Source organism: Etheostoma spectabile, chromosome 21 (genome assembly GCF_008692095.1).
Source record: "Etheostoma spectabile isolate EspeVRDwgs_2016 chromosome 21, UIUC_Espe_1.0, whole genome shotgun sequence".
Taxonomy (NCBI): Eukaryota; Metazoa; Chordata; class Actinopteri; order Perciformes; family Percidae; genus Etheostoma; species Etheostoma spectabile.
This window is the reverse complement of record NC_045753.1, coordinates 21,788,169-21,804,688: the sequence shown is the minus strand read 5'-3', so window position 1 is coordinate 21,804,688 and position 16,520 is coordinate 21,788,169. Positions and strand designations below refer to the sequence as shown.

The 16,520-nt window shown below is 44.6% G+C and overlaps 1 protein-coding gene across 3 annotated transcripts in view; it reads left to right on the top strand.

Annotated features, from left to right (window-relative positions):
• LOC116670992 (SH3 and multiple ankyrin repeat domains protein 1) overlaps positions 1-16,246 on the top strand; it is a 41,049-nt gene extending 24,803 nt beyond the window's left edge. For all 3 annotated transcript variants that reach the window (XM_032501804.1, XM_032501806.1, XM_032501805.1), the window contains 14 exons: positions 465-578; positions 1,088-1,166; positions 5,935-6,017; positions 6,173-6,297; positions 7,377-7,512; positions 7,693-7,773; positions 8,129-8,137; positions 8,333-8,359; positions 8,452-8,508; positions 8,680-8,801; positions 9,416-9,539; positions 9,629-12,836; positions 12,930-13,820; positions 14,108-16,246. In XM_032501804.1, the coding sequence (XP_032357695.1) occupies positions 465-578; positions 1,088-1,166; positions 5,935-6,017; positions 6,173-6,297; positions 7,377-7,512; positions 7,693-7,773; positions 8,129-8,137; positions 8,333-8,359; positions 8,452-8,508; positions 8,680-8,801; positions 9,416-9,539; positions 9,629-12,836; positions 12,930-13,820; positions 14,108-14,159 (5,108 nt within the window). In that variant the 3' untranslated portion in view covers positions 14,160-16,246. The remainder of the gene's footprint in view (positions 1-464; positions 579-1,087; positions 1,167-5,934; positions 6,018-6,172; positions 6,298-7,376; positions 7,513-7,692; positions 7,774-8,128; positions 8,138-8,332; positions 8,360-8,451; positions 8,509-8,679; positions 8,802-9,415; positions 9,540-9,628; positions 12,837-12,929; positions 13,821-14,107) is intronic.
• The last annotated feature ends 274 nt before the right edge of the window (positions 16,247-16,520 follow it).

Below are 16,520 nucleotides of genomic sequence, written 5' to 3'. Positions count from 1 at the left end.
GACAATAAAAAGACAGATACAGGAAACAGAAAAGTGTAAGCAATTTTAGTCATGTTGTTGTTGTTTGACAGATAATTAGCAAAACATTCTCCACTGCAGATGATTTTGTGGATTGTTGAGATACTTAACAGTGCAGCTGTAATACAGTCCCATGCTGAAAAATATTTAAGCTACTGCCCCTAAAACATCAACAGAGGAGATGTTCATGAGGAAAAAGTGGATTGTAAACAAGAGAAATGAGAAGCACCAGTTGACACATCCAGTCATCACAACGCAATACATTTCCTTTGGCATTTCTCAGTGGATCTTGCAATGTAATAATTAAAAGGGTAGCTTAAGGTAAACAAGGAAGGTTAAGGTAAATATATCTAACAGTATAAGAGTTTGTGACAGTACTACTACCAAAATCACATGATATCCATGTATCTATGCTATTCATGTATCTGTCTTTCTATCTGTCTCAGTGTTGAGTGTAGGAGAGGGGGGATACTGGGAGGGAACAGCAAAAGGTCGCACTGGCTGGTTTCCTTCAGACTGCGTGGAAGAGGTGGCGGCTCTAAGCAAAGACAATCGACCAGGTAAGACAAAACTACTTGGAACTTCTTCTCACTATGGAATTGAAAAAAAAAGTATTCTATCTACGGCAAAATGTGAAGCCTTTTGGGATTTTACAGCCGACCTATGGTTAAGTTTTTTTTTTTTTTTATCATTCATAAAAGAAATTTGTTATGGATAGTTGTGAGATAACTCATAAAGTTAACACGTACAAGTACGATAATAAGAAATAGAACATAGATTGTAGAAAGGTAATGCTGAAAAATGGGTTACATACTCCCTTAGGCTGGAATTATCCTTTAAGTCACTATAACACCCAGCACATGTCACACATTAACCAGCAGGCCCTTTTGCAGCAGACAGTAAGTGGCACATGTACAGTACAGACACTTACTTTTCTCTTATTTTCACAGCTGCACTGTTCACGCAGCAAGCAAAAGACACAACACTTCCACAAAAAGACAGATAAGGTGTCATGACAGAAACAGAAGTTTTAAATTTGGCATCTGTTTTTCCTGCTCGTGCCTTGCAGAGACGCGCAGTGAGAAAGCCAAGAGGAAGCTTTTCCGTAACGTCACTGTCGGAGCCTACGATGGCACTGACGGCCCCAGGTAAGAAAAGTTGTAATGACCTTTAACTCTGTGATCGGTTGATAAGTATGTTGGGAAAGTTTGAACTGCTGCAAAAGTGTAAATGTAAGGATGTGTGTTTGTCTTCCCTGAAATGTGTAAAGTTATACCCAACCTTTCTGGCAACCCTGAACAGGACACCAGTTTAGAGAATAGATGGACCAATCAAATAATAAACCTGATTGGCTGCAGCTGCTTATATAGTTTTAGCTGTGGATTGTGGATCCCATGAATATGGGCAGCAACTGAACTGTCTGCTCTCTGGTTAATAATGTAAGGAAAGACTGTAAGGCCAGTCATGGTGAAATAGTTGAGACACTCTTGTGTTGCCGGTAACAGGAGGTTCACGTGTGTGTGCTCACTTTTTTTCACCTATTGTGCTTTCATGTCTTCCTGTGTGTCTGTTTTCTGCTGATCCTGAACAGTGCTCGTTCTCTGTTGTTTTGCTGCGCGGACATGTCAGCACTGAACGCACAAAGAGCAGCCATGTCATTTTGGGCTCTGCCCCTTTTGGCTACCCCTGGGTAGGGGGTACTTCTCCTCCTCCATGGCATCTGGCTTAGGCGGCTCAGCCCAGGGCAGCTGCAGCTGTGTATTATAAAGCTATGCATGTTTGTTTGAGAGTTATTGAGTGTCTTGTGCATGTTAACTCATCATCCTGCTGATGAGTCATGAGGAGGCTGAGACAGCACACGTTGGTTAGGTCCCTGGGCTAGTGAGAAAGACTTACCAGTCGCCACCCCAGGGTTTCACAGCCTCTCACACATTGGAGCTGACATTACCCTTGTGCTAAGCCACTCTCACTGTCATTCGAAAAAAAGGCATTCACTTTAATGCAGCTGCGGTTGTGTTCTAAATGGATATAGTAGCCACTGGGGTTATTGTGGTAAGCTGGTTAAGAGTAATTGCAGCACCGTTGTGAAGTGGTGCTCAATTAAGAGCAAGGTGATCCGGAGCATGTTCCCTCAGTGCAGCTAGGCAATTGGGAGAATGTCAATTATAGAGATAGAAAGAGGAAAAGTGTTTGTTAGCCTGTGTGATGATGACAGCTCTGCTCTAGAGGAGAAGAGGGAGCGAGAGGAAAGTTTGCACGTGTGTGTGTGCGCACGTGCGTGCGTGCGTGCACGTGTGTGCGTGTAAATCCAGGGAGAGAATCAGCTGTTAGTATATCTGTGATACACCAGTGAGTGGATGTGCAAATGCACTGTCTCTCCCTTTGTCGCCTTACATTTATACCCATCCCCCACATCCTCACACCGCAAGTTCAGCTCTCCATCTCCTCTATTTTGCAACCAAACCTTCTTCCTGTCATGTACCAGCAGACACACGCACCATGCAGTATCTCCCTGTTGTGATAATCGCTGGTATTCTCTCTCTTCTTTCCTTCACATTGTCTTTCTCTTGTCTGAAGTATGTGGGGTGCACCCCACCTCTCTCTCTCCTCCACTCTCGCGGCTCTCTCTGGCTGAGCTCTCGCTGGAAGACCGGGAGGAGGGAGGAGGAGGTGGTGGTGGAGGAGAGAGCGTGCGCGAGAGAGGAGGGGGGGACATGGCAATGGGGGGATGCGGAGAGAGAGAAATCTCTCTCTCCCTCTCTTCTTCGTGGCCGTCACTGGGCCCCAGAAACAGGAGCGTGTGGTTCATTTACAGGTAGCGGCTGTTTCCTCATTCATTGGCTGGCTATGGATGTGAGGAGAGGACAATGGAGAGAGGGGAGAGGTAGATGATGCTATTGAAAGGCCGTGCCTTTTCAAAGACAGACTAATAAGCTATGTATTCCGTGCGTGTGCGTGTGCGTGTCTCTGACTGTGCGTGTGTATATGTGCGTGTGTCTTTTGTATTTTTTTATGCATGTGAATATCAGAAGTGGCTACCGAGACTCTGCAGCATGTTTATATCTGTGTTTTCCTCCTGTGTGTCTTTGAACGCTGTGTGCGTGTGTGTTAGTGCATGAAAGGGAGCACATATTGATGCATTTCAGTCAGACAGTGTGGGTGTATTTCATTCTCTTTGAGTCATGATTTCTTTAAGCAGATATTTTCCATTCACCAAGACTCCATTTATTACGTTAAAAATGCTATTGTCACATCCCATATTTTTTATGTAAGCTTGTTTGTGGTTTGTCAGTTCTTTTTAAGCTCTAATTTGAGATACCGGTAATTTCTGTGTGTGTGTGTGTGTGTGTGTGTGTGTGTGTGTTTAAGTGTGTGTACATGCATTTGTGTTTATGTATGTGTACATGTGATTATATACACTTAATGAAATATCTGTGGTTTTCACATATAAGTGCATACGTCATAGTGTTTGATTGCTGTGGAAGTATCTCTCCTGTACATATATTTATGTATATGTACTGCATCTACAACGACTCCATCCACAATGTATGTCACTGACATCCGTCAAGTACTTCACTTGTGATGTGTGGGTATTGTCCCCACGTTCAGCATGTAAATGGTTAAAAAGCTGCCTTTTTCTTAGTAATTGTGGATAGAAGAGGATGACTCAGGAGGGTACATAATAACTCTAGTCTCTAGTAGGCTTACAGCTTCATTGCAGAGAGACTGTGTCGTACTAGCCAGCAGGGATTAACCAGGGACTTTTATTTCCTTTTTTTTAATGGCCCAAATCGGCCAGGCAGTTGTGGTCAATGTGGTGACAGATAAAATGAATAGCTTTAAATATGTAAAAAGACATCAGATGTGTTACTGCAAGCCAGCAACACAACTTAGAACCACCTGGAGGACCAACGCAGGCCATTTTTTCCCCTTTGTATAAGTGGAGGGATGAAGAGCCCAATGGATCCGTCCACCCACTCCTTGCTACTTTGATCCTCGGAGAGGGAAAGCATGGTGGAGGACAGGGTGAGAGAAAAAAGGAATGAGGTGTGAGGAGCAGATGGCTGGAAGGCGGCTGTGCGTTGGCGAAACAGTAACATTGATGGAGAACACACAAGGGATGGACCTCAGTAGGGGAAACTAGCAATCGTCTGTTCAGTGCTACAGTTACGACTTGGTGTCGAAGTCTGGATCTTCAGGCCTGGAGGCCAATGCTCATGACTCTGCTGTACCTCTGTGATTCCACTGCCCAACTTTATTACATGTTCTGCCAGATTAAATACACAAAACCTTGCTGAGTCTGTGCTGTAGGAGACGGTGTGGAATACAATATTACTGTTATTGTTATTTTAGGCCCAGCATACACATGGCTGTTTCAAGAGTGGCGGAGGCAGGATGAAGTTGCACTGATGGGATCCTCTGCCAGACAGAAAAAAAATTGAGTCTGCTGCCTAAGACCTAAAAGTAAATCAAAATGTTGGCATTTTATTGTATTTTTCTAAGTGGTTACAAGTTACCCTGCAGACCTGATTGTCAGGCCGACCATCAAAGGGTTGTATTTTAGTTTAGGTTAGATTCAGCACCACGGTTTTGTGCCTGATGACTCAAGTGAAGGAGAATTGTAACTGAGAATTTGTATGCAGCCTGAGACTAAGCAGTGTCAGACACATTTAGCTTGAAAAATCACATTTACATTTACAACTTCTCATAAAGGTCCAGGTGTGAACCCATATATAATTCACCCAAACTTCCCATTTAAAAGGGGGAGAGACAACAAATCTGTATTCCTAGTGGAAATGGTGTCCTTGAGTATACCAGGGCATTTTCACTGCATTGTTTTGGCAGTCAAGCTATCACTATAAATAAAGACAATTCTTCAACCAGCCAACTCATCCTGTTCACTCACAGTTCATCCCTTCTAGGAAATCAAACCTTTGGATTTAATTTCAGTTGAATTGTCAGTTTGAGTCAAGTTGAGAAGCACAAACTAACTAAATGAGCTGCCTAGGAAAACAATATCTGGAATTCCTCTTAAATCATACAGCTGCAGGTTCTCTAACAAAACCAGAATGAATTAACATTGTCAGAAAGTCAAGTCCAGAAATGAGTCATGAGATGCGGCTTTGTGTGGCAGTGTGGAGTCCATTTAACCTGTCCAATATTAGAGAAAGAGTTGTAAAGCAACTTGGCCAAAAGTCCCAGACATGGTAATAGAATAATGAAGAGGCTTGCTAGGCCAGCTGTTACACTACGCCAACAGTCTTATAATAAGATTGCATCACTGTTATCTGTGAACATTTCTGCCCCCTAAGGCTATGGTCTTTGAGCAAGAGGAGCTGTTTGTGGAAGAAAATTAGAGACCTGTCCAACTTCTTCTGGTGCATAATTTGAAGTGTCATGTATGACCGGTAGTGGTGCACTGGAGTCGGTAAAATTCTATCCCTGCAAGAGCTGCCAGAGGCAGTGAAAGCTAATGCACCGATTTAGGTGCATTTGGAAGTTTCCATTAGCAGTGAAGTGTATGTGCACATTTTTGTAATGTGTCGTCCCCCCCCCCCCGACCCAGTGCTTGTCAGTTCTAGGTGGATTAGTCCATAGTACGGAATGTCATCTCATATACACCTCCTCCCATTGTGACACTAACTGTATCCCTGCCATCAACCCTTTTGTGCACCAGTGCTTTTTGTATGACATTCTCAAGCCAGCCTATCTTTTGCTGCAGTGTGATTTCATAATGTGATGCAGTATAGCTGTTTTCCACATTCAGAAAATGCTTTATTTGCATGACAATGCGACTTTTCTGTTGCTATAGAAGTCATATACTGTAGCTCGCTTCCAATCCAATTCTCTCTTTCTCCCTGTCTCTCTCCATCCCCCTTTCCCCTTCCCCTCTGCTTCCTTGTTTCTCTCTCTAAGTGACTACATCATTAAGGAGAAGACAGTGCTCCTCCAGAAGAAAGACAATGAGGGCTTTGGCTTTGTGCTTAGGGGAGCCAAAGGTGAGCCTCTTCTCCGAAAATTCACCTCATATTTTTTCTGTCTCAGCCTAATTTCTCTCTTTTTTAATATCTCTAAATCCCTCCCTCATTTTCAAGGCCATGTTGTGGTTATCCGTGTCAACTCATGCTCATCCTTTTTGTCTTGTCCTCTGCAGCTCAGACTCCCATAGAGGAGTTCACTCCAACGCCAGCATTCCCTGCGCTGCAATACCTAGAGTCTGTCGATGAGGGGGGCGTGGCCTGGAGGGCGGGCCTGAGGATGGGGGATTTTCTCATTGAGGTAAGAACAACAGGCATTTTGGACTAACACACAAACTGAACCCAGCGTGACTTAATCGTAAACCTTGTCTAAGGTTCTGAGTTTAACTAAAAAAAAAAACACTTGTCTAGTCAATAAGTCTATAGTCTATAAGTCTATAAGAATTCATTAAACATACAGCAAGAACTACATAGTAAGACAGACACTTCAAATGTTCCCACTAACAGAGCTATACAACAAGTACAACAACCAACAGAAAACACAGTATTACGCTTTGAGTAAGGGATTCAATTTTACTGTCACTAGTGCATTTTCCAATAATGAATGCAACAAGTGCAGGAGAGTGTCACAGCTCGATCTGGGAAAAGAAGACATAGAGAGAGAGGAGAGGTGTTGATGTAGATGTTACTGCTAGGGTAAATGCGGCCAAACGCACACTGAAAAGAGAAGAAAAGTTTATTTTACATTCGTCCACCATATGTTTGGATCAGATATTGTGTCAATTAATAAAAGCCTAATTTGTTTCTTTGCCGCCTAATAGTCAGTATTTTTATACTGTGTCTAAGTATATACAGTAAGTTATAAGTAGTGCATTTTAGTCACAGTATGTGAAGGGTTGCTGTACTTGTGACTGCTGTTCCTCTACACAGACAAACTCTGCTCTAAAAATGGTGATCGTTATACCTTTTATTAAAGCTGACAGAAACTGCTGATTAGTATTCAACCTGATATGAGTCACTTATGTAGCTGCCCAAGCCTTTGTAACTGTGATTTACTGTAGTGACTGCCTGAAATGCTGGTGCACTCGTTCAAAGCACTGAAAAATTCTTTAGGTTTTAAAGCTACAGAATTTATTGTCAGTAAGTGTAACTTACTGTGGCAACAAACTTTTTTCTTACTGATTCTGCAACAACATATGCCAAACCTGGGAAAGCTGCATTACGAAAGTGACCCAGTGGTCCCAAGACCCTCATTATCTCTGTAAACAGTGTTTGCATTTTTGTGTCCTTTCCTTGTAACAACAATTTTTATTTATTTTTTTCATTTAAATGGATCAGCTCATTCTGCATTCAGTCTTTCCCTGTCTGTGTATCTGCTAGGTGAACGGCCAAAATGTGGTAAAGGTTGGCCACCGACAGGTGGTCAACATGATCCGACAAGGTGGCAACAGTCTTATGGTGAAAGTTGTGATGGTTGCTCGAAACCCTGAACTAGAGGACACTGCTCGGAAGAGAGGTAAGAGTCAAACTTTTCTTGTATGTCATTAGTATCCTGTGCTCATGATGATGACGGTAAAGCTTATTGTGTATTTACTTTACCCTAAAAGCCTGTTGCAATGTGGTTGTCATTGGTGACTGCATGTTTATACGGGAATACTGAACATTAAGTCTGCATTTGGCTGGCTTCCTTTGGCAGCCCCACAGCAGTCTAAAAGACTGACTCCTCCTGCCATTGCCCTGCGCTCCAAGTCAATGACATCAGAGCTGGAAGACATGGGTAAGATAATACAGGGGACAAAGGACTGAATGCAAATAATAAAGAGGAGGGGTGGTCTGGAAAGGGATGTAAAAAAATAAATTACATTTGATTCCACCCCATTTTTTTCCACATTTGACAGAAAGGGATGATGATACCATGGCAGTATTAGGGAAACACAGCATTACATATTTTTAAAATATATATATATATATATAGGGGGAGGAGCTTTTTGATGAATGTGCACTTTCGATTAGCTGAAAGGTTATATAGAAAAGTTATAATTAAACAGGTTGTGAAATGATGCTCGTCTGGTACCATCAGTCACAAACTGCTTTGTGTTTCTTTGTCTTTTGAACTGATGTGCTGCATACAGTGGACAAAGGTGGGAGAATCATGGATTTATGTGTTCTCATCATCATTTCCGTCCCCCCATCACCATAACCATCTTTCTCATCTATATTCACACCATCACGTGTCTGAGTATGTATTTCATCCTTTCATCTGCAAAATACACATGACTACACAGCAGTACTAGTCACACCTAATTTTTTGTTTTCCCAAATTATGTATGCCACAGCTGCCTCTCCATGGAAAAAGAAAGCAGGTGAATATCAGCCTTAATCATTACCCCTATCAGCCCCTGAGCTTTAATTAAAACTCAGCCTGTTTGATGTTTTTTTTCTCCTTCTTTTTCAGAATACGAGTCCTCTCTGGGTCCTGATAAGAAAAGGACAGTCTATCAGATGGCACTAAGTAAGAAATCACTCTTACCTCTCTTGTCATACTGTAAAAGGGTGTTTTTAAACGTTGAGGGGATGAGAGGGGGCTCACTTAAATCCTCCTTTTCATGGTTCTTTCTTATTTTATGCTCCCTCTCACTACCTCTCTATATTTCTTCTCTGCCCTGCTCTGTCTTTGTTTTAGATAAACTGGATGAGATCTTGGCTGCTGCCCAACACACTATTACATCAGACAACCAGGGCCAGAGGGGTCATGGAGGCAAGAGGGACCGGAGCAAGAGTATTGTTCCCAACATCTCCAGTGAGGTAATGTTGGGAACTGAAAGGAAATGGTCCTAGTTTTGGTCTTTGCCATAACTTGGGTTTCTGCTGGCTTTTTAGAATCAATTTATATATCTACAAAATATTAACAAATACTGAACAGTTATGAACCCCTCTCCCAGTCCACTATACCAGATTCACATATACAACAGAGCTTCTCTACTGCTTTAGGATGTAGCAGATATTTAGTCATGGTGACAAATGACTAATGCTAGCAAATGTTTCCTATCTTTAAAGCAGCTTGGTCTTTAGCTTTTTTCTGTCTTCTATCTTTTTTTATAAAGCTATGTGTGTTTTTACTGCCCTCACTGCACTTTACAGAAAATGATTGGCAATGCACCACCCACACCAAACCATTTATTTAAGTGTGAGTCAGGTTGCGTCCATTCATCCATGCTCTGTTGCCTGATACTCTAATACTCGGACTGGCTGGTTCTTCTGTATTGCATTATACTGTTTATCTAATCAATATCAGCTTAACAGCCAACATCCGTTTGATTTATTATATCTGAGTAAATGTTTCATCTCCTCTCTTTACTCCCTCCTTCACTTCAAATTCTCTTTTGCTCCTTTTTTATACTGGGTTTCAACACCTGAAGCAACCCTATGAGCAGCAGTCATCAGTGAGTATGGTGCAGCCCGGACAAGGTTTTGGCTACAACCAAGCTCATTTTCAGCCAGGCCACGCTCAGCATGCAGTCATGATGCGTCAAAAATCAATTGGTAAGGGCAATTGTCATGGAAAGATTTCTGCCTGCTCAAAAGTTTCTTTTTAAGTGTCTGTTTGTAAGCGCCTGTGTCTTTTTTCTTAGGTGTAACCGAGGAGGAAAGGCAGTATCTTCACCCACCCGCCATGAAGCTGGCTCGCAGCCTGTCAGTGCCGGGACCAGAGGAAATTCCCCCACCCCCTAACACATCTGCCCCAGAACCGCCTTTATCAGCAGGCCCTCATCCTGGGAGAGGACCTGCTATGCCCATACCCCCTGTATCACAAGCCCACTACCAGCTCCAATCCCAGACAGGGAATGCTACTCAAGCAGGCTGGGAGAGGGGGGGGCCTGGTGGGTTGAACCAGCAGGGTATGGTCCCCACCCTCCGCAGACAATCTGAAGGACTGTGTGTCAGAGAGCCAGAGGCGCCCAGAAGAGGCGGTGGCAAGATGGGAGGGTTAAGGAAAGGCTACAGCAGTGCTACACCACCAACAAGTGCTAAGCCTAAGGCCCAGCAAGCGCCGCAACATCACCCGCACGTGGCCAACCGGGAGCAGGGTGGAGGCGTTGGCAGGGGGACAGCAAGGAGGGGTGGTCGAGGAGCTCTGATGAAGCAGTCGAAAGTGGAAGATGGGCTGAGACAGCAGCACAGAGGAAAAGGAGTAGCAGCTAAAGAAAAGAGCTCCATCCCCATCCCCACTATCATTGTCAAAGCGCCCTCCACCAGCAGCAGCGGCCGAAGCAGCCAGGGAAGCAGTGTAGAAGCTGAGCCCCCCCAGGGTGTAGAAGACCACACCTCAGCAGATACAACCTCAGACAGCCCAAACACCAGTCTACCCTCACCACTCACCCCCATGCCACCTCAGCCCCTTTCATCCACTTCCTTGCCTTCATCAACTGCTGCCCCGTCTGTTTCCTCGCAGCAAAACCTGGAAAACTTGGATTACACTTCAACATACGTTACGACCTTTGGAGGAGGAGGAGGGGCGCGCAGGGAAAGGGAACGTTTCCGAGATATGAGAAGAAAGAGTGCTTCTTTCTTCCTCTCATCTGAGGAGGACATACAAGGAGAGGCAGGAGGAGGAGCAGGGCAGGGAGGAGGAGCACTAGGGACAAGAACTCAGCCTTTACAAGGCTCTCAAATGGAAGTACCCACCCCTCGACTACGGCCTTCCAAGTCTATAGATGAGGGCATGTTTTCTGGAGACAACTATGTCAACTATTCCAGCAGCATGCCCCCAGCCTTTGGCCTGCCTGAGTATTCTTCCCCTGTCCTTGGTCAGGATGGCCAGCCCAAGTCAGCTCCCTCAATGTACGGCATCCAGGCCACTACTACCTTCATCCACCCACTTACAGGAAAAGTTCTAGACCCCTCGTCCCCACTTGGCCTGGCCCTTGCTGCCAGAGAGAGGGCCCTAAAGGATGACCGCAGGACACGCAGAGAGGAGAGACACTTTGGCCGTCAGCTGTCTACAGTAGGAACATTCCCTACCCCCGTTCAAACCCCAACTCCTTCCCTTTTTGCAACCCCTACACAATCGGCCTACACTTCCCCAGTGTCCGTCCACCTAAGCTCCCCCACCGCCACCACTTCGCCTTCATCTATGAGCCGGCCACAGTCACCAAGGATATTACGTTTGGGAGGAGGAGGTGGGGAGAGGATGGAGAGAGAAAAGGAGGGAGGACCCCGGGAAGGTCTCAGAGTTCGCTTCTCAGAGGACAGAAGCAGTCAGTATTCAACCCAGTATTACCCACAAAGCCCCAGGGAGAGAGAAAGAGAAAAGGAGGTGTATGACAGCAGGCCTGCTCCACCAATGCAGCCTCCTCCACCGCCGGTTCAATCCGCACCCCGCAGACCTTCCTTTTTGCAGATGGATAACACTCCCAACACCAGCTACATCCCTCAGTATACTGTCCCTACAGCCTCCGCACAAACACATGAAACTATGGGAGATGCTGGAGCAGGTGGAGGTCTGGGATTGATGGTTCTCCCTCCACCAGCTCCCTCAATAGATGTAGATGACGAGTTTGTCTTTGTAGATCCCTTGCCCCCTCCTATACAGTTTGCTAATGGGAAGAAAGAGAGAGTTCAGGAATATCCTCAGCAGCATCAACACCGGAGTCAACACCCTACCACTTTTGCACCACCTCCTCCGCCCCCTCTTCCATCTACCAAGCCCTCAAATGCACCGCAACCCTCTCCACAGGGTGGTGACTCTGCTGCCTCCAGCCTTACCTCCTACGACAGCGAGGTGGCCAACCTTACACAGTCAGCTCTCTCTCCATCTTATCCGTCCGCACAGATATTTCCCCCTCCCTCCACCACATCTGCTGCGGGTTTGCCTGCCACATCACTACACAGACCCCAGCCCATGTCTCATTCTCACCCCTATTACAGCGGATCTAACGAACCCTCATTAGGGGGTCACACCCCGGGCCAGGACAGAGGCACAGCCGCCCTCACAGCCACCATAAGCTATGCTACCACTACCATGACAGCCACGGCCGCCGCTGCCACCACAACCTCACCGGCGTCTTCTGACTACACCATGACCATGGCCGGGCCCAAGGCTGGCCTCAGCACAGGGGTCAAAGCTGCTGAGCACACTCATCACCCTACTATTATATCCAAGAGCAGAGACTGGCAAGATGCCGTGGTGGATTCTGGGATTGAGGAGCTGGATAGTCATAGCAGTAGCGACCACCATTTAGAAATGCTGGGATTGAGTGGGTTGAGAGGAGAGAGGGGAGGCAGTGGAGGAGGAGAGGGAGAGAGAGTAGGTGAGCATCAGGATCCTTGCACTACCTACTCAGGTGGGCAAACATTTGAGGTGCACAGCGCCAAACTGGCAAACCCTGTGTTTCCAAAGATGTCTCATTACAAGGAAGGAGGAGGGAGGGGCACACCCGTAGCACTACGTAGACAGAACAGCACCAACCCAGCTCCTTTGCATTTGCAGAGACAAAGCAACTCAGAAGATGTCAGGTTAGATGGAGCATTTGCAGATGAAAGGAAGCGCAAGCTGAGTAGATCTAAAATGGAAGATGGCTTCAACACAGCTCTGGCTGCTTGCTTAGAGAAGCCCATGGACACTCGGCCGGTGGGCTGGGTTGAGGTCGGTGAGAATGAACAAGGTGGAGATGGAGTGCAGAGAGGTGGTATGGTTTTAGAGGGCCGCAGAATTCATTCACCTCTTTCAGGTGTGAAGGCAAGCATCATCAATGAGTTGAGCTCCAAGCTGCAACAGATGAGTAGCATGAAGAGCATGGATGACTGGAGCCACACTCCAAAGTCACCCACCATGCATAGGTTGGTTTGTTTTAATCTGGCCTTTGGTATTAAAGTGAAAAGTTTGCATATCTGCTTATTTTAACTAAAGTTTGTTGTCTGTGTGTCTCTCAGGTATTCGGCAGATTATACTGACGTATTTCACAGCCCCCCTTCTGGCCATTCCATCTCGCCATTACCCACCTCCTCTCCACAGCATCGTCAGATCCTGACACCAAATCTGGCGGCCACCCCGTCTGTCTCCCCTTCCCCTCAAGTCCCAATTCAGCGCAACTGGACCCGCTCCCCATCTCCACAGATTTCTACTTCCCCAGTTCATTCACACCCTCCCGTTTCCCCGACCTACTGCCCATACCCAACGTCACCGAAGCATCGGTCCAAGATGCGAAGGCAGACTTTTGATTTTCAGTGCAGTCCCACTAAGGAAATGCGGTCTTCAGTGTCACGGCGGCGGGCTCCCAGTCCTCTTATCTATAGCACTGAACAGCCAAACCCCACCCCTCCCAGGCCTTCCTCTCTCCCCATCCTTCCCAGTACACCCATCTACAACAACCCCTTTGACTTCCCCGGACCCCTCACTCCTCCTTCGCCTGGCCATCCTCTAGGAGATCCCTACAAGACTTCAACTCCTCCACTATTCTCTCCATCTGCAAGTACAAATCCCCTACTTGTCTCACGCTCTCTCTCACCCACCCATTTTCTCTCTGGAACCTCCTCCCCCATGCACTTGCCCCCCAGCCCATCCTGCCTCCACTTTCCCCATCTCACTCCTCCTCCGCCAGCCAAACCCTTTGCCGTCAAGCCCCTGCCCTTCTGGACCAAGTACGACGTGGCCGATTGGCTGGCTTACCTAAACCTGGGTGAACACAGAGAGCGTTTTATAGACAATGAGATAGATGGATCGCATCTGCCTTCGCTCACCAAGGATGATTTCTTGGACCTGGGAGTGACACGTGTGGGACACCGAATGAACATCGAGAGGGCACTGAAGAAACTCACTGACAGGTGAGAGAGGACTAATAGACACGGGGACACGTAGAGGCAACGGGGTCAAAGGTCAAAAAGGAAGCACCGGATGGTGAAGGAAAGTCAGTGTCTCGTTCCTTCCATGCAAGTTAGCTTGGCCATCCTGTTTCTTCATTATATGCATATTAGTTTGTTATATGGTTATCTCGTCTCTCCTCATCCTTTTCTCTTTATTAACCTGTATTATCAACCCTATTTAGTTTGTTCTGTCTTTATCTCATCTCCGCCCATTCTTATTCTTTGATTTGCCCTCCTTCTCTCCCCAGGCGGCTCTCGTCTCCTTTGCATGTCACTACTTCTCCCCGAGACACAGACTGAGAGAGTCATGGGGTGATTCAAAGATGAGAGAAAGGGAGAGAAACAATTGACAAAGATGGACTATAACAGAGTTATGTGCACGGGAAGACCAGTGGATATCAATAGGTTGTGTTGAGCTAAGACTAAGGGCTGGATGTGTGGGGGGGAAAGTGTTTTCTTGCAGATTTGCTACACATTTAGAGAGTACTGTTGACATTTGCGGGATGACTTTTGTTCAACAAAGGGTATGAGAACGTTAAGAATACAATGAAAATGATGCTCTTCAACAGAAAATATACATTAAAACTTTTGATGGACAGACATTTAATTAACACACTATTTGTGCTGTAAAAGACAAACACATACATACACACACTCCTATTCTCACACACACTGGCAGATGGATTCTCACACCATCTGCTGCTTAGCAGCACTGAGAAAACAGTCTAAGTTCAAAGAAAAATTGAAAAGTTGCTGCTCAAAGGGTAACCCTGATACAAAAAAAACGTCATATTCTAACATCAGTTCTGTAGCTTTAAGCAGATCAGAGTATCAAACGGCAAAGTACAGGAGCCAAAGTCCAAATATGAGAGAAAGGGTTTTGTTTGTAAATGTTGATGGAAAAAATGGTAGACAACAATAGAATTTTTTTTTATATATACATTTGCCATATTCCCCCAAAGGATGCCCCAATAAGCTTTGTATGTATGTACTTTGCGAGCACTAAATAATCTTACATGTTACACGGGATTCACTATTAATAGAACCATATGTTTTGTATGAAGTGCTAATCGCAATCATTGATTTCTAACTGGTCAGGGTATTTCTAACTGTTCATTTGAAGTTGTGAATAATGAGGATGTATCAGTATTGAGAAGATATTGTTGTGAAATAGCCTTTTATTATTTTCCTGATTGTTCAATAGAAAGGAGAGGAAATGCATGAGAGAAACTGAGAAGGGTTTGCACATAATTTCAAACTGCAAAGCATCTTTTCTTAGACTTAACTGGCTTTTATAGCCATAGCACAGGTCAAAATGGATCCGTCCTCTTTGATGCCATAATGTTGACCGCTCTCTCTCTCTCACACAGCAGGTGCAGTGATCAAAAAGGGCTTTTTACTGCTTCTCTGTCTGCCTGACTTCCTCAACCTTTAGCCTTTGTGAGTCTGTATGTCTGATTTTGTGTTTGTTCGTCAGCCTGCGTCGGTGGCCAAATGCATTTCCTGACCTACACCTCTCTCTTTCTAATGCCTTTTCCAAAACATATTTATAATAGTCAAAAAAACATTTTGTTTTTTCTCACTAGTTGACAATCCCGATGTGTCCCTGTTCCACACATAACCCACAAAAAGAAACATTCTGACCCACTTTTCAAAAGGGGTTTTCAGAGTGATAAAGTAAATACTGTATATGTTGCGTAGAGATGAACAAGAATGCCCTGGATTTTTTAAACATGCCAGTTTAGCCATTTCCCTGCAGTGAATTTAACTGTAAGGCAAAAACACATCATTTATATATCTATATGTAATGATGATGATGATGACAATGATAAACATATAGTATAATAAAGATAATATTAAGTATGTAAACGTTTTTAAGAATCTCCGTCTTCCAAATAGTGTGGACTAAATCTATGAAGCTTTGTTTTGTTTATGTTTCATTTTGGGTTTTCTGTAAATGCTTTCTATACTGCTCGCCTTGTGGTGACCCCAGTGAAGCTGACACACGTTAGTTAATGTGTTTTCTCTCTATGTGAGTTTAAATTTATGACTCTGTTTACTCATGCTGAGTTGCCTCAATGCTATCTCATGATGGACTATTCTGAGAAGTGAAAGGAGTGAGCAGTAGTGTAGAAAGCATTACATACTATGATTTAAAAGAGTATTTTAGGTCTAGTGAAATGCATAATGAATATGACTACATACAGTAGGCGCATAAGTATGCAGAGATAAAAGGTATATATATATATAAAAACAATATATATATATATATATATAAATATAAATAAAGTTTTGCTTAAATAAAATAAAAGTATATACTGACAAACAATATGATAGAGGTGCAACTAAGGTGTTGAAATAAATGCTAAAATAAACTGTGGCCCTGTCGTGATTGTCATTTCTCCTTGGATTCCCACTTCTGAAAGATTCACATAATGATCTAATTTGAAGTGCTGTGTTTGAATTGAGTCATTTGGCAGCAGCTTGTCTCAACCCTGCGGTGGTTGAACACAACATTGTTTTCAGGTCCAGGATTATATTCCCATCAGGCTTGGTGAGCTAATAGAAAGAGTAGAGCTCACAGGGAAGGAGAAGATGAGATGGCTTAATTCAAAGCAAGCAGTGGCTCCAATCATGCAGCAAACAGAAAGATGCCTGTAA